The sequence below is a fragment of the Bubalus kerabau genome, chromosome 12 (genome assembly GCF_029407905.1).
Source record: "Bubalus kerabau isolate K-KA32 ecotype Philippines breed swamp buffalo chromosome 12, PCC_UOA_SB_1v2, whole genome shotgun sequence".
NCBI classification, from domain to species: domain Eukaryota; kingdom Metazoa; phylum Chordata; class Mammalia; order Artiodactyla; family Bovidae; genus Bubalus; species Bubalus kerabau.
In genome coordinates this window covers 29,820,741-29,839,371 of record NC_073635.1, presented here as the reverse complement: position 1 = coordinate 29,839,371, position 18,631 = coordinate 29,820,741, and the positions used below count along the sequence as shown (strand labels likewise).

Genomic DNA, 18,631 nt, shown 5'->3' with positions numbered 1-18,631 from the left:
TCTTCACCAGCTGAGCCACAAGGGAAGACAAGAGTACTGGAGTGAGTAGCCTATCCCTTCTCTACCGGATCTTCCCGACCCAGGAATTGAACTGGGGTCTCCTGCATTGCACGGAGATTCTTTACCAACTGAGCCATCAGAGAAGCCCATGGAGAACTTCATGAAACACCTCTCTGAGAGCTATATGGGTGGATCCTGTACTGACTGAAGGGCAAATCCAAGGCTGTCTGGCATAGGGGAGTCTGGAGTCCTTCATAAGCAAGCTCATATCAAAGCTTCGTCAGTGATGCACCTTTTAAACTTCAGTGAGTTCCTCTCATCTCCAAACCTCAGTAACTTCATTTACCAAAAAAAATAAAAATTACGAGATAATCTTATTAACAACTGCCTCACTAAAATGTATGAAAACCAAATGAGATAATCCATTTAAAGCAATTTGCCCATTCCTGTGAGCATGCTAAGTTGCTTCAGTTGTGTCTGACTCTCAGTGACCCCAAGGACCATAGCCCACCAGGCTCCTGTGTCCATGGAATTCTCCAGGTAAGAATACTGGAGTGGGTTTCCATGTCCTCCTTCAGAGAATCTTTCACACCCAGGAATGGAACCTGCATCTCTTTATGTCTCCTGCCCTGGCAGGCAGGTTCTTTACCACTAGCGCCACCTGGGAAGCCCTGGCCCATTCCTAGTAATAAATGTTAAATAAACATTTGTTCTTGGGCAAGGGAAGAGCTGGCAGAACTGGTAGAACAATAGAGTTCAAAGTTGGTGCTTTCAAAGTTCAGTTACTTTTTATGTTCAGAAAATATTGCTCTATTTTATCAGTTAATTTGGGAGGGTTTTGTTGTTGGTTTTTCTTTTGTATGTCTTTATTGAATTTGTTACAATATTGCTTCTGTTGTTTATGCTCTGATTTTTTGGCCACTACACACAGGGGATCTTAGTTCCCTGACCAGGGATTGAACCCCCTGCATTGGAAGAAGCCCTAACCACAGGACTGCGGGAGAAGGCCTTATTCTTTTTCTCTAATGCAGACGATCTGATCCTAGTTAGGGGGAAAAGTTGAAAGGAACAGTGTGTTGCTGAGCCAGAGAGCAGAGGGAGAGAAGCATCTGAAAGCATCAGGTGTAAAGTACCCAGAACCACGAAGCGGTGACAAACACATGGGGCGGGGGGGGGGGGGGGGGGGGGCGGGGGACGGGACATCGTCAGGCACTGCTTGGTTTCTGTCCCCCAGGGCCTCTTCTGGAAACTTCTGCTTCCATCTGGAGGACATGGTTTTGTCTTTATGAGCATGGGGTGTCCTTACCTGCTGCACGACAGGGACTGCATTGTGAGCTTGGGGACAGAACGTGACATCTGGCGGAGAAACTCAAAGTGGCCCTTTGACTTGAGCCCCGGCCGAGCCAAGAGCCTTTCCGTATGACCGCTGCAGGATCACGCCTCAGTAACTTACCGGTGCAACAAATACGGAGCTTCTGTCATCAACCCTCTGGAGCTGGGCCACAACCAAGCGCCTTCTGCCCTGTGCCTGCTCTCACCAATGGAATGAGACTGAGTTCGGTTCCAAAGGCAAGGAAAGCGTTCTCCTCAGATCAAAGAGTGAAGACGCGCGACCTTCCGCTCCAGAGAAGGTGTTCTCGTCGCCCACCACCGGCAGTTGCTTCGTTTATGGCCGCCTCTACCGCCCGCAGGGGAGGGGTAGTTTTGCCGAGGCGCGCAGGCGCAGCTGGGCCGCTCAAGCTCCTGTCAGGAGGCGGCACAGCCTCTCTGCACCGCCGCCACCATCTTGGATGGAGTTCGGTGCGCAGTGTCTGTACAGGAGCCCGAAGCTGAGGCCACCGTGCAGCTGTTTGGCACCAGGAACGCAGGTCAGCAGGGCCTGGGCGTGAGACCTCTACTCGCGGCACCCTGTAAGGCAGTGAAACTAGGCTCAGCATAACGGAAAAGGAAAAAAGGATTAGACTTTATTTTGTTGTTGTTGTTCAGCCAGTAAGTTGTGTCTGACTTTTTGCGACCCCATGAACTACAGCACTCAAGGTTCCCAGGCTCCTTTCACTGCCTCCCAGAGTTTGCTCAAATTCATGTCCATTGAGTCGGTGATGCCTCTAACCATCTCATCCTCAGCTGCCCCCTTCTCCTGCCCTCAGTCTCTCCCAGCATCAGGGTCTTTTCCAATGAGTCGGCTCTTCACATCAGATGGTCAAAGTGTTGGACCTTCCGCTTCAGCATCAGTCATTCCAATGAATATTCAGGTTGATTTCCTTTAGGATTGACTGGTTTGATCTCCTTGCAATCCAGAGAACTCTCAAGAGTATTTTCCAACACCACAGTTCAAAGGCATCAATTCTTCCCCACTCAGCCTTCTTTATAAACACTTTTGTTAGCTACATTCTATTTTTACTTCCTGGTGTCATCCGAGCTACATCCCTCCTGCTGATGTTAATTGTGTTCAGTTAAGTCGCTCAGTCATGTCCGACTCTCTGACCCCATGAACCGCAGCACGCCAGGCCTCTCTCTCCATCACCAACTCCTGGAGTCCACCCAAACCCATGTCCATTGAGTCAGGGATGCCATCCAATCATCTAATCTTCTGTTGTCCCCTTCTCCTCCTGCCCTCAATCTTTCCCAGCATCAGGGTCTTTTCAAATAAATCAGCTCTCTGCATCAGGTGGCCAAAGTATTGGAGTTTCTCATGCTCTTTTTAGACTTGCCCTGTGGGAGAAAGAGAAGTGCTAGACACTCCTTCAGGAAGAGCCCAGCCTGCAAAGCTAGCTGACGCCTGTCTGTGGTCCCCAGGACCTCCTCTGAAGGGCTTCTGGGCACCTTTCCACTCTCCCTTGTGTCTTCAGCCTCCCGCTGTCTGTTTCAAAAGTGCCTTTCCTGCCTTCTTCTGCCTCTGGCCCACATCACACACCATTCTGTCCTTCAGAATCAAGCTTCTCCAGAGAGTGGTCCTCACAATGCAGTAGATGCAGTAGCATGGACTGTGTAGTGTTTTTCAGGTGGATGGTGATATACATTTATCACTGTGTTTCATGCTTGAAAAAGATGAATTGTGAAGTGGACTACTGGGTTCATGAGTTACCTAAAATGCTTTTTTTTATATATTTAAATATTTATTTATTTGGCTGTGCCTGGTCATAGTTTGGCAGGTGGGATTTTTTTTTTTCAAGTTGTGCCATTTCTGCACGTGGGATTTAGTTCCCTGGCCAGCAATAGAACTTGGGCCCCCATATGTTTCGAGCACACTGTCTTAGCCACTGGACCACTAGGGGAGTCCTCCTGATGCGCTTTTGAAAGTATCAAATAAGCCAAAAGAAACAAAGAGTGGTCCCATGAGTTGCTGTTGTTTTGTTACCTGGTCCTTTCTTATCCCCTGGAATGTGGCCCTCTCCCCACCACGCCACTGAAACTGCTCTGCCAATGTGACCAGTGCCCTTCAGGGTCTGTGCTTGCTTCGCTGGAATTCTCTGCCATGTTCGATGGAATTAAGGCTCCAGGACTCTTGGCACCCTTTCTTATTTTCTGGACAAACTCTCTCCTTCCTAGTTGGCCTCTTCATCTTTTCCCCCAGAATCTCTTTTTTCCTACTTAACCACCTGTTACTGGCCTTATGTGCAGCCACTGAAGAAGCTCATCTGCTTGCCTGTGAAGAGGTGCAATGGTGGGAAAGGGCGAGCAGCAGGGCTTAGAAAGGGGACTGGCTGGAGCAGGGCTGGAAATTCTCCTTCCCAAGGCTGCCGCTCCTTCTGTGAGGACAGGAAAGTGGAAGCAGTGAGTACAGCTGACCCCCCTAACTCAGGGGTTACAGGCACCAACCCTCTGGTCAGTGGAACATTCAAGTGTAACTTTACAGTCAGTCCTCTATGTCCATGGTTCTGCATCCATGGATTCCCCCAGCCCCTGTACTGTAGTACTCTAGTACATATTTATTGGGGGGAGGAGAAATAGTGTATATATGGGCCCTTGCAGTTCACATCTATGTTGTTCAAGGGTCGACTGTATATAAAATGTGTGGTATATGTTGCTTTTTGATAACTGGATAGAGTCTTAGACTTCCAGATCTCAAAAGATGTAGGCAGGAAGGCATAGAAGGCATAGAAGGGGAAGAGACTTTACAAGTATAAACATGTGGACCTGGCTTGAGAGGAGGCCTCAGCTTCCTCAGGGGTCTTATCCCCAAAGCAGGCTGGAGTCAGCCTTTTCCGCACCATGACAAAACAACCATGTCTTAGTTTATTAAAAAGTCAACTGAGTGCCTGCAAGAGGCGCCCTGACTCTTGTCTCCAGATAAACGACCCAGTGTAGAATGGAAGCAGGAGATTGTCTCTTCCTTTCCTCCTGCTCCTACCTTAAGCTCAGAACAAACATCAGTTTTCAATTTTTCTTTCCTGCCCAACCCCTCCAATTTCCAGATTGAAATCAGTGGGAGAAGGTGCATGCATCAGGTCATTTCACAGGGAGAGAAGCAGGCAGGAGAGAACACGGGGGGAAATGCTTCTTTTAACTCAAAATGCCGGTCTAGTCTCTAGCTTTCCTACCTGAGGCCTCTACTCCTGTCTTGTGAGGTCTGAAAAGGACTGAGGACTGAGAGGCAGGGGAGAAGGATAAAGGAATCTATGTTTGCATGGTTCCAGAAGTCCATCCTGAGGGTCCACTCAATCAGTGGCCTGTCTCCAGGGCCTGCTCCTCTCCCTTCACCAGGTAATTCCCACCCTCTCCAGAGGCCACCCCAGGCTGTGCTGTGTTGCTCTGCCTGAATGTGGACTTAGGCACACTTGAGGACTCAACTAATGCTTGATGGCAATTAATGGAAGACTTGCAAAACAGCAAGTGGAATTTGAAGCGGAAATAAGATGAACGTCTTGGCCCGTTTGGGCAGTTATAACAGAACACCACAAACTGAGTGACTTCAAATTTCTCACAGTTCTGGAGTCTGGGAATCCTAGATCAGGGTATCCAGTTAGAGCCCACCGCCTGGTTTGCAGATGGCTGTCAGAAACACACAAACATTCATTCTGTAGCTATGACTCTTTTTCTCAGTGTCTGCATGTTCCAGACCCTCCAAATGGGTCCTTGTAGTTATATCTTTTCTCTGACCCTGGCATGATGCTAAATCTTGCCCCTTACATGGGCAGTGGGCATCTCCTTGACAAATTTCCCTCCTGCATAGTGTCTAGCTTCTGACCTACAGAAATGGACAAAGACTTCCTGATAGATATAAGAGTTGGATAAATGGAGAAATTCGCTGTGTTCTCAGGTGGAAATACTGAATCGTTTAAAGATAATGACCCTATTATTTTAAAGGGTTACCATAATTACAATTTTAAAATCCCAACAGATTTTTGGAACTTTATAAATTGATTTGATTGCAAATTATTGAAAAAATAGACAGGCAAAAAATGCTTGAAAAAGATGAATTATGAAATGAACTACTGAGTTTCAAAATCCCTTTTAGAGAAAGCTAGTGATGATGAGGATGACAAACTATCATTTGTTGAGAGCTTGTGATGTGCTGGGCATTATGCTAACCACTTTGTGCAATTTATTTTTTTTTTCTGTTCTAACTGTAGTGCTGTGAAATAGGCACTGTTATTACCCATATTTTACGGATGAAGTGACAGAATGAAAGTGGTTGTTCAAGATCAATAACTTGTTCAAGATCAAACAGCTAATCCGGATCTGCCTGATTCCTAGGCTTATTGCTTCACTCCTCTTCACCGACATGGAACCCACATGCTGCTGATTAAAGAGCAGGCAGATGGAGCAATAGAATAAAACAGAGTTCTCAGGGTAATTTTCTTAAAAATTATGAAGTTAAAAATTATGAAATAAGACACAAGGAAAACATCTATGAAAGTAACCAGGCAAAAATTTAAGCCTATATTGTTACAAACACATACACATAGTATACATACAAGTGAAGGCTTAAAAAACCAAAATGGCAGCAGATATAACAAAGAGTTGGAAAGGGGTCAAAGTTAGAATTGCAGTCCACAGCTGGAAAAGAAAAGCAAGTGCAAGCAGAAGGGAGTCAAGGGTGAAAGAAAGTCCAGAAACACTTGGAATCAATTTCTAACTCAGTATCAGCTGCCCTTTTGACCTATTGGCTGAATGCATCGAAGATAAACCAGAGGATATGTGAGAAGTCATATTAAAACAGTAGCCACTCGTTTTTACCCACTAAACTATCTCCCCTTCTAGGGTTCCACAGCCCCAGCCCAGAACAGAGGAGTGACCCCCAAAGGATTGCCATCCTCATGTGTGAATGTGCTCAGTCCGTCAGTCATGTCCAACTCTTTGTGACCCTATGGATTATAGCTCGCCAGACTCTTCTGTCCATGGGATTTCCCAGGCAAAAATTCTGGAGTGGGTTGCCATTTCCTTCTCCAAGGGATCTTCCCAACCCAGGGAGCGAACTGGTGTCCCCTGCATTTGGAAAAATTATCATTTAACTTTGTCACGTTATTATTATATATAGTATATTTATATTATTATTGTCACTTACCCTTTAACAAATTATTGTTATTCGTCCTTTGACAGACTATGGTATATTTATCCAGTGATTTTCCTTTATTCAACTTATGGAGAAGTTGTGTGTTTGTTCAGTGTCAGGTTTTGTTTTGTTTTTGAGACTGAAGTGTTGTTCTACGTGGTGAGGCCTGAGCCCCGGCATGGCTTGGGGATGGAGCAGGCCCTTGGTCTGGTGTGCAGGCTCTTAGTCCAGGAGGACAGGTCTGACTTGACCCATCCACCCTCTGGAGGGTAGTGACGTGGGCTCCAGTGGTTGGCTTTTGCTGCTGTCCAGGGTGTGGCTAGGGCAGCCTGACCACTGTCAGCACAGCCCACTATCAGCACCTCTTAAGCGGGTATCACCTCTGCACCCCACGGGCTGATTGATGGCCGGCCTTCTCTCTTCTGGTGTCTGAGATTTCCCAGGGCTCTTTGGGTATCCTGTGCACCCGTTTCCTGGGTGAGGTCTCTCCACTGCTTGTGTTGAAATGGGGGCAGTTTGCTTGCATTACAGCTATACAGTCTAAAAACGACAAAGTATTTTCCACTTGTTCACAGGGACACCCCTAATTTTTCAGGGCTGATAGAGGAGTCCTCTTTAAAAAATAATAATTCTTTACCAGTTTCAGTGGGATCGGGGAAAAAACAAGGCAAATCAGTGAAATAAAATAATTGTCAATCTCATTGTTTCTAAGGTGTTGTGTAAATAGCAATGATATCACCTTCGTATGTGTATGATTTTTTTTTTTTTTTTTTTGGCTGCTGTTCCCTGTGTGGCTAATACTCTGTGACCACTATCAGCAGGAGCCCACTGCTGACTGATGTCAGTGAATATAGGAGTAAAATTGGAGCAAAATCTCCCTAGTCCCATAGTGGAATTACTGGTCCATGTATATTGTCATATTTATGTCTCTTAATACGTAATTGCTAAATTGCTTTTTATAAAAGGTCAGTTCCTTTTCCAGTGCCTTCAGTGACAGATGAAAATGTGAAATGCCAAGACTCTAGTTTATCGTGAACATTTTTCCTCCCTAATTTGGTAGCTAAAATAGTACCCACTGCTTATTTTAATTTGTCCTTCTTTTATTATTTTGAGGAAGAGTCTGTTACCTTCACATTAGCTGCAAGGATGCTAGCAAGCTCCCCTGCTTGCTGGTTTCACCTGTTCCATTTTATTAAATAGCTTCAGTTCTCTTGGGTGATGGAAACCTGGTGTCCACTGTGACAGATCTGAAGATCTGATATTTTTCCTCCAGTTGATTCTTATTCATATTTTTCAAGTCAACGGAAGCCTCTGTTTCTCCCATTTCTTACCTCATGTGACTGCTGTTGCTCTGTTTCCTTTTCTCCATTTCCCCAACACACTCTTCATACCAGGGGCAGCGAAAGGAGGGGCGGACTTTTGCAAGGAAACAAAACGTCTCAGCATGGCAAACAACCTAAAGATTAGATGTAAGCCATCTCCATCATAAAAGGGCACAGCCACTCCTCCTCCTGGGAATGTGTCTCTGGTCCCTTGCATACTTGGATGCTGGCTTCCTTCATCTGACTGGCCTGTCTCTTCCTGACCACACCTTGTCAACTTCCCCTTCTAGAGCCCTTAGTCTGGGCTGGGCTCCTTGCCTTGTGTTTCTCTGAGGCTTATAGTCCCCTTCTATACTCACTTCTACTTGGCCATATAGATTATTATTGTAATATAATAAAATATTATTATATTTTAATAAGCTAGAATGATCCATTTAGTGCTTACCTAAGCAAAATGCAATTTCCCCTCCCTAGTATCTATGCCAATCACTTTTAACCATTATTTTTTTTTCACTCTTTTCCTCCAGCCATATTTCCTTTTGTCTGTTTTCTGGTCCGGCTCTTCACTTGTTTCTACTGATGTCTTAATGTTTCTCTTATTGCTTAATGCCCTTTTTTTGTTCACTTAAAGATTCCTGAATTAAGAAAAAAAATCATAATTAACAGATGTTCTCTCCACAATAAACAGAAGGTACTATTTCTTAGTTTCCAAAGAAAATTACTTTTTCATAGAAGAATCAATAAATCTTTCAAAATATTATTACATATGTGGCTTCAAGCTACAAAACAGAAACTCAAATCTCATTTTATATATATATATATATATCAGAAGAAATTTTCCATAGTTGTGTTTATTTATCTCTGGCTGATCTTGGTAATCAATACCACATTGTTACCCATAAAAAATACAATAAATAGTCAACATCTGAACTTTAATAGGCAAAACAAACGTCTTTGTTTTGATTATTAGACATATTTTATTTTGAACCTTATTCTGAATAATTTGAAAATAATCTAATTTTAGAAACTTCTCTATAAAACTCAAATCTTTGGCTGTGTCTTTCCAGAAGTTACCTCATCTTGATGTTTATTATATCTCAGATGAAAAGAGGTAGATTTTTAGAAAATGCAGTTCATTGTTATTGTTGTAATTCATTCGTTAAGTCGTGTCCAACTCTGCAACCCATGGACTACAGCATGCCAGGCTTCCCTGTCCTTCACTGTCTCCTGGAGTTTGCTCAAATTCATGTCCGTCGAGTCGAGGATGCCATCCAACCATCTCATCCTCTGTCACCTCCTTCTCATCCTGCCCTCAGTCTTTCCCAGCATCAGGTTCTTTACCAGTTGAGTCAGCTCTTCACATCAGGTGATCAAAGTATTGGAGCTTCAGCTTCACCATCAGTCCTTCCAATGAATATTCAGGACTGATTTCCTTTAGAATTGACTGGTTTGATCTCCTTGCTGTCCAAGGTACTCTCGAGAGTCTTCTCTAACACCATAGTTCGAAAGCATCAATTCTTTGGCCCTCAGCCTTCTTTATGGTTCAACTCTCACATCCGTACTTGACTATTGGAAAAGCCATAGCTTTGACTTAGACAGACCTTTGTTGGCAAAGTGGTTTCTCTGCTTTTTACGCTGTCTAGGTTTGTCATAACTTTTCTTCCAAGGAGCAAGCATCTTATAATTTCATGGCTGCAGTCATACTGTCCACAGTGATTTTGGAGCCCAAGAAAAGAAAATATGTCACTGTTTCCACTTTTCATAGCCAGTGCAAATTAATAATAAATGCTCATACCCTTTGCCAGCATTTCTCAAATATACGTACAGTGACCCTTTGAAGAAAGCAAAAAAAATTTAAGAATGATACACAAAGGCAGACTATAAAGAATCAATGGGGAATCAAAATAAATAGTAGATAAGTGCCATAAATATAAATATTTAAATATATTTTACAAATAAAAAATCAAATCAAAATAAAGGGGTTGTCATAGCAAGAACTTGAAGGTGGAAGTAATTCTCTGCCACCAAATCTCTGTGACTATTAGCAGGCTGCAGAAGAATAAGGAGGCTTCACATGCCATCTCCGAATGGGGGTTAATAAATTCCAGCCTTTTCTGGAGAGGTCCCTCCCACCATCCTAGGCGGAAGATTCACCAACTGACTGTTCTTTATGTGACTCTATCCAGCAGACAGCCTGCCAAAATACAGCAAACCTCTTACCTGTCAAACCTTTCAGCTCCTTGCTTCTGCCCGTATGTACAGGAGTAATTCATAGAAACTGAACAGACCTGCCGAATATCTGCAGGAACTTTGAAGTGCTTGGAAGGAAACGATAGATCTTAAAAATATAGGTGGTATTTTCATGTTTTCTTTAACTTTCATTCAAAGTGAAGAGAAGAGCAATAAGATAGAAGTGAAAACTTGTTTTTATGGCTGCTGTCAGGGAAAGGGATTTGCTAAACATGCGCTCCACCACCACACACTACACTGAACTGTGTTTGCTTTTCTAGATTACAGCTCAAACTTCCCAAACAATGGGTCTTAATAAAGGACAGAATGATTATCCTGAAGACCAGGGAAAAAAGCATTTTCCCCCACTTTCATCCAAATATACAAAGGCTAATTATGTGATTAGGAATGCTCATGAATCAATTTGGATAAATTATTTTTGTAACCTTTGGTATCTGGAGCCATACTAACTTGTGAGAAGATAAATAGAAGTGTAATTAGTATTCTTATTGTTGGTGAATATATTCTTTGTTTCTGAGCCTGCAACAAAGGATGTTGAGATCCCAGCACCCACTGTATCATCTCCCACATCTTGGTCTTTGCCAGGTCGATGGGTGGCTTTTCCTCTCTTGCTGAGTATATAATGTTGTGGTTAGGGGGGAATGTCAGGTGTGGGGGTGTGAGGCACACAGAAAACAGAACAGGTTTGTCTCCTGCTGTCTTTAGCACCTAGTACAGTTCCAGGATCTACTTTCTATGGATATGGTGAGGATGAGTGGAATAATGGGAAGAATTATATAACATTGTGGAAAATAAAACCCTATTTCAGGGGTCAGATGAGATGGTTTCAAATTCCTTCACTTCCTAACATTACAACTTAACAACAATCACTTAACCTTTCTGTACCTCCAGTTCTTCAGCTGCAAAATAAGAATGCTCATAACAGTCTCTTGTTTTGAAATGTTGCCTCCATACCAAAAAATAGGATAAGTCCAAATTCCTTATCAGTATGTATAAACTTCATGTTTTGGCTTCAGACTAACCACTGCTGGCTCTTAAAACCTAATGCACCTTCTTCTCCTAGCATATGACCTATTCCTGTAGGACCATAGGGTAGAGGAGGATCCCTTAATAACGTGCACCTGTTAGACAAGGTTGCTCTTTATCCTTCTGCCTTATAAACTCCTTCTCACTCTTACTGTTGTTGTTCAGTTGCTAAGTCATGGCTGACTCTTTGCAACCCCTTCACTCTTAAGTTTTTCTCAAAATCTCTTCGCGTTTCTGATGTCTCTGCTTCATGGGAATGAGATGGATCCACTCCTCTGAGTGCACAGTGAACTCTGAGTTTCCTGCTGTCTACCAAACATCTGTTTTACGCTCTTTTTGCTTTAACTTGTAAGCATCTTGAGAGCAAAATATGTTTAATTTATCTTGTCTACCATCTCTGGCACTGTAATGGTACATAATGGGCTATTATTTAGTGTTGAGTGAATTAAGTTCTTCCAAGTGTGTTTTTTAACATGTTTTCTTAAAAGTTAAACAATGTGACAAATAGTCTTATGTAAGAGTTTATACAGTAGCTCAGTTTGATCAATGAGTGAAGTGAATGAATCTTCTTACTATTGAACATCTTCACTGATGTTCAGTTCTGTACCTTGAGGCAGGTTGATTCTAACTTAACTCATAGAGGAAGAGACACAAAAAGCCAGTAAACATATGAAGGAAAAGGTTCAACTGAACTAACAAAGAAGTTAAAGTATAACAACAAGATACAAAAAGAAAACCCAATAGAATAACTGAAAAAAAATTAAAGATATATAATTCTGGCTAAGGTGCTGTGAAGCAAACTCTTATACATTGCAGGTGGGAATACTGTTCTAAAATTTCTGTAAAGCAATCTGATAATATGTACAAAGAGTCTTACAAATCTTAGCTGTTCTGCATAGGCAACTTCTAAGAATCTCTCACAGGGAAATAAATAGAAGTCATGACAAAATACTGTGCCTGTAGGTACTCTGCATATAATAACAAAATTTGGAAACAATCCAACTGGGAAGAGTTAAGCAAGTTATAATATGTCCATGCAAGAAATGTTATGTAGCCACTGAAAATTATGACTATCTAGAGTCAGTAATACTGTTGAGAAATGTTGAGGATTACTAGGGCATCATGAACTTTAGCATGAGGATGATGGTGCATAAGCAGTCTGTAATGGCAACAGCACCTCTGTTTGGTATCTTTTATTTTTTTCTGTACTACATTTTTCCTGTTTAGTTTCGGTTTTCTTTAATGAGCAAATATTTTGTTTAAAAATTAAAGCATTAGTTTAAAATTTAAAAAAAAACTGAGCTTATCAGAGAGCTGCAATCATGGCCTCAAGTCATTTCTTCCATAAATGGATCCTCTAGCCATCTCCCCTTTAAGAGCACCCCTCAGGGAAGGGCTCACTAACATTTAAGCTGAACTTTGAAGAATCAGAAGGAGTTTGTTAGGCGAGAAAGTAAAAAGGCATTCCAGGCAAGGGAATGAATGGCCTTGGCACAGGAGATGGGATATCTTTTGAGATCAGTCTTTAGGTATTGCAGAGTGGGATATGAGAGATGGGTCTGGTATTGACAACAGGTTCATGGAATGTAGGGCACTGGGGTCTGTGCTATGGAGTTTGGACTTAAGCCTGCTGTTCGAGACAAGCCTGTGGCTGAGGAGTTCTGCTCCTATGTACATACCCAACTAAGTTGCACACATACGCTCACCAAAAGACACAACTGTGGATGTTCATGGAGCGCCTGTTTGCAGTGGTCACAAACTGAAACGGTCCAGCTGGTCACATGTGAGGGATGATGGATGAATCTTGATGTAGTGTTCGGTAGTGGAAAACAGCAAGACTGGATGAGGTTTAGTTGCAAAATGTAGTTGAACTTTGCAGTTTTGGTGTTGAGTGAGGGAGGCTACTCACATAGGGGAATACGTGTGTGATTCCACAGAATTCCGTGTGCGGAGAAAAAGAACAGGTCAAAGACACGTATGCTCTTGGAAGTCACCATGGTGATTGCCCTTGTGGCAGGGGGCAGTGCTAGGAGGGAGACACTAAGAGGGGCTGTCTCTGGTGCAGTGTGCAGTTTCATAAGCAGTGTTTGCAGATCACAATGTGATCTGTGTTTGCATCCACTATGTGAAAATATATTCAGCTGTACAATTAAGATTTGCATACTTTTCTGCATGTCACATTTCCACAGTATTTACAAAAATAAAATACAGTAAAATAAAACCAACTCTGGAATAACTTTCCTTTCCTGCTTCTCCACTGCAGCATACATAGTTGGAAGCCCTTGCTTTCTGACTGTCAAGGTCTGAAGGAGTCTTCTGCCTTCCTAGCTCCCTTTGTAGTCAGTCAAAGAGCCCCAACCACTCAGGGCTCCAAATGATTGCTCTGACATCTACTTAATCAATATATTAGCATGGGGAGGAAAGTGCTTAAGTTTACCTTAGACCTGAGATGATGACTGGTCTAATCCAGGAAAATCTACAGCTGCTTATCTGATTTTAGACTTCCTCGTTCATACAGATTTTGACTCTGTCCCTGAGGATTGATACTGTGACGAATCGCACCCCTCACACAGTCCAAATTACAGTGCCTGGGGTTCATCATCAGGCCAGACTTCTATATATATTGCCAAGTAATCCAGATGTTTTTTTCCTATTTCAGTTTAAAAGTTGTAATGCTTTCTACATACATATTCATAATGGATTCCATTTCAAGCAGAAATGATGGACCAGCCCCTGCAAGGTGGTTGGAGAATATCTTACCCAGAAAGGAAATACATTAAGGTCATGAAAGCCCTTTGGAGCATCCAAGTCTTGGCTCCGTTTTTTGGACTTCCTTCCACTTTCTAGAATCCTTCCTTCAGATATTTTCTTTAGATAAAGTGGCCTGTGATGACCTCAGCACACCCTGATGGTTCCTCCAGATAATATGTCCTCAACACAGAGGAGCCATGTGGTTTATTGAGAGCACATGTTCCCCACTGTCATCACTCAAGCTGCTGGCCGCTCTGTGTGCCAAAGCCACAGGCAATGCCAAAGCTGTTGAGTCAGAGAAATTGCTCCCCAATATCGACATGCCAACTCTCCTCTCAATAATATACACTGCTAAGTCGCTTCAGTCGTGTCCGACTCTATGCGACCCCATAGACGGCAGCCCACCAGGCTCCCCCATCCCTGGGATTCTCCAGGCAAGGACACTGGAGTGGGTTGCCATTTCCTTCTCCAGTGCATGAAAGTGAAAAGTGAAAGTGAAGTCTCTCAGTCGTGTCCAACTCCTAGCGACCCCATGGACTGCAGCCTACCAGGCTCCTCCGTCCATGGGATTTTCCCGGCAAGAATACTGGAATGGGGTGCCATTGCCTTCTCCACTCAATAATATAAAGAGGGCTTCATTTGCTCATGAATTCATTCACTTAGCCCCTCCAACATTTCTTGAACGTCTACTGTAGCCAAGCATGTAGCAGTAGGTATTGAGGATAGATAATGAAGAAAATGGTCACAAACCTTGGCCTTGAGGAACTTCCATTCTAAAGAGACAAGACTGGCAACAAAGAGGTAGACATGTGAAAGGATTGTGGGTGGAGAGAGGGCTGGGAAAAGAGAAAGCAGAGAGAGGGGAGATGGCAGGAGGACCTGGATGTTTTGGGTAACCCAGTCAGCAGGGCGTCTCTGAGCATGGACCTCAGTGAAGGGAGCTTTAACTCCACCAAGATCCAGGGAAAGAGCATTCTGTGAAGGGAAACAGCCACAGAGATGTGCACCAAGAAAAAGAATCAGCTTTGCTCATTAACCACAGAGCCCAGATAACTGGCTTTAAATATCTGACAAAGAAGAGTCAAAGCCTGGTTAAACTGGCTTTCACAAAGCAAGCAAGTCCTTAGAGACTTCCCAGGTGGCTCAATGGTAAAGAACCCACCTGCCAATGCAAGAGATGCAGGTTTGATCCCTGGATTGGGTTCCTCGAGAAGGAAATGGCAATCCACTCCACTATTCTTGCCTGAGAAATCACATGGACAGAGGAACCTGGTGGGCTGCAGTTCATGGGGTACCATAAAGTCAGTCAGGACTTAGTGACTAAACAATAACAAGCAAGTCATTCCTGATTTTCCTGTTTTTCTGTGGCTTCCACTTATACCTTGGAGGGGTCAGAGGCCATACGAGGTATGTAGAGGTACAAGGAGAATACATTCTAGACAATGAAATAGAGAAGAAGTTGGTGGGTGATGTCCTACAAAGCATGACCTGGCAGTGTGTGCTTCCTCTCTCTGCTGCTTTTATGGGCTGAACTGTCTGCCCCACCCCACCCCCATTCATATGTTGAGGCTTTAACCCCCAGCCCCTCAGAACATGACTATTTGGAGACAGGGCCTTTAAAGAGGCAATTAAGGGTAAATGAGGTCTTGAGGTGAGCCCTGATTGAATATCACATAAAAAGAGGAGATTTGGTCATAGATATGTACAGAAAGAAGACCATATGAGCACAGAAGAAGACGGCCGTCTATAAGTCAAGGAAAGGAGACCGAGAAGAAATCAACCCACCTTGATCTTGAATTTCTACCCTCCAGAATTGCAAGAAAATAAATTTCCGTTTTTTAAACTGCCCGGTCTGAGGTGTTTTCCTAGGGCAGCCCTAGCAAAAATACTACAGTTGCCCATTAATGTTTAGACTTGGGAAATGACTTAAAACATTGAAGAACTACCTTTGTAAATCAATCTTAGTATCCTACAATGTTCTGGAACTTTATTGGTAAATCAGTCCAATAAGTCTCAGCTGTACTTATTTTCCAAGATCAGTTGAAAAATCTTTAATCAGAGGGTAAAACAAATGGAGTGCCAAAAATGTCAACTTTTGAAGATATTAGTGAATTGCACTTGTTGAAAACAACACATTTTCTGGCTTTTCCTCTATTAAAGCTGAGGAGGAATTGAACAGATTAAAATTAAATCCAGTTATGCCCTGTATTTAATTTTGGAAATTTATGAGTTTTGAAACATCTTGACTTGTAGGAAGAGCCTTTTGATGAAGCTCCTTTGTACTTAATTGGATACATTTATGTACTATCAGGAGTAAATAGAATAGAGGAGGCATGCAAATTTTTAGCCTCTAAATTTGGCAAAACAATAATTATAAAGGCAACCTATGTCATGACTTTTATTTTTTTAAATGTGATTTAAAACCATCAACAAAATGAAAATTTGGGGGAGTGGATGGGAAAATATTTACAAATCCTATATCTAATAAAGGGCTAATATCTTAAAGATCTAATGAACTCCTACAACTCATTTTGAAAAAAATTTAATTGAAAAATGGGCAGAAAATCTGAAGAGACATTTTTTTTAAAGAGGACATCCAAATGGCCAACATGTACATGAAAAGATTCTCAGCAACACTAATCATCAAGGAAATGCAAGTCAACAACCACTGTGAAATATCACCTCACACCTGTTAAAATGACTATCACACACACAAAAAAAGAAATAGCAAGTGTTAGCAGAAAGTGATGAGAAAGGAACTCTCATACACTGTTGTAAATTGATGCAACCATCAGGGAAAACAGCATGGAGTTTCCTCAAAAATTAAAAATGGAACTACCATATAAGCCAGCGATTCATATCTGGGCATTTATTCAAAGAAAACAAAAACACTAATTCAAAAATATTTAGGTAACCGCACATTCATTGCAGTTTTACTTACAATAACCAAGACATGTAAAGACCTTATGTGACCACCTTTGGATGAATAAATACAGGAAATATGATACATATACACACACAATGGTACATATTCAGCCATAAAAAAGATTGAAATATTGCCATTATTTCACAACATGGATGGACTTTCACAGTGTTACACTAAGTGAAATAAGTCAGATAGAGACAGACAAATACCATATAATCTCACTCATATGTGAAATACAAAAACAAAGAAACCAAGCTCATAGATACAGAAAACAAATTGGTAGTTGCCAGAGACAGGAAGGGAGTAAGGGCTGAAATGAGTAAAGATGTCAAAAGGTACAAATTTCTAGTTATAAAAAAAAATAAGTCATGGAGATGGACACCACATTGACTGTGGTTAGTAGTTCTGTGTTGTGTACTTAAAAGTTGCTGGGAGAATAAATCTTAAAAGTTTTTATCATAAGAAAAAAAAAGTTTGTAACTGTGCATGGTGAAGTATAACTAGACTTAGTGTGGTGATAATTTCACAATATATACAAATATCAAAGCATTATGTTGTACACCTGAAACTAATATGTTGTGCATCAATTATACCTTGATTTAAAAAATATATATGAAAAAGAAAGATACTCTTAATGGAGACAATTACCTATGAGAATATTTGTTTACCCAGGGATTGAGCGAACCTATGTCTCTTATGTCTCCTGCATTGGCAGGTAAGTTCTTTACCACTAGAACCACCTGGGAAGTCCTATAATATTTATACAGATCAATATTAAAAATAAACTAGGACAAATATATCCTTCATTTAGCAAAATTTTCTCTGAGCTTGACACTTGGCATGTTTCCTGGGTCCTCACCTACCAATGGGCTTCCCTGATGGCTCAGTAGTAAAGAATCCACCTGCAATGCAGGAGACGCAGTTTCGAACGTTGGGTCAGGAAGATCCCCCAGGAGGAAATGGAAACCTGCTCCAGTATTCTTGCCTGAAAAAATCCTATGGACCAAAGGAGCCTTGGTGGGCAATATTCCAAAGGGTCACAAAGAGTCAGACACGTCTGAGCACTTATGCAGGCACCTACCCCACTCTTACCCCCAGGTGGTTTATAAAAGTTAGCCAATTTTAAAACATGAAATCAAGTTTGGGATCTTGCTTCTGAATGAACTCTTTGATTTGTGAAAAAAGTGCACAAAGGTGTCTCTGAAAAACACACAGTTTTCCTTGATTCACACTCTTATAATACTCCTGATGCCAGATGAATGGATTTGTTCCCACACCCACCAATTCTCCCACACCAGCTGGATGGTTTATAATTCAATTCATTTCTGACACTAAACAGATTTATCACAGACCCCACCAGATTGCCCCCTACTCCAGATCAGATGCTGGTCACAAGCAGTGAGTCCCCAGGTTGGTACCACTTATGTCCTTCTTGGCTAAAATTAGAGATTCCCACCACCTTCTCCACTGGTTAAGTAATTTGCTAAAGCAGCTCATGGAACTCAGGAAAACAGTTGACTTACTATTGCTGATTTATTACAGAGGATATTTTAATGGATACAAATGAACAGGAGAGAAGAGACACAGAGGGTGAGATCTGGTAGAGTCCCAAGCAAAGGAGCTTCTGTCCTATACAGTTGGAGAGCATCAACCTCCCAGCCTGTAGACCTGTTCACCAACCTGGAAATTTCTCTGAACCCCGCACTTTTAGGGATTTTTTTAAAATGAGGGTTTGATTATTTATTAACTCAATTGCCAGCCCCTCTCCCCAAAGTGGGAATTGAACCTGAAAGTCCCAAGTTTCTGATCATGGCTTGGTCTTTCTGGTGACCAGCCCCAATTCAGGAATCTATCCAAAGT

At 42.2% G+C, this 18,631-nt stretch overlaps 1 protein-coding gene across 1 annotated transcript in view; it reads left to right on the top strand.

The window, feature by feature from the left end:
• Positions 1-1,291: 1,291 nt before the first annotated feature.
• The window catches only part of RXFP2 (relaxin family peptide receptor 2), a 96,390-nt gene continuing 79,050 nt past the window's right edge, over positions 1,292-18,631 (top strand). Inside the window, exons 1-2 of the mRNA XM_055543119.1 lie at positions 1,292-1,417; positions 1,751-1,910. Of these exons, the coding sequence (XP_055399094.1) occupies positions 1,292-1,417; positions 1,751-1,910 (286 nt within the window). The remainder of the gene's footprint in view (positions 1,418-1,750; positions 1,911-18,631) is intronic.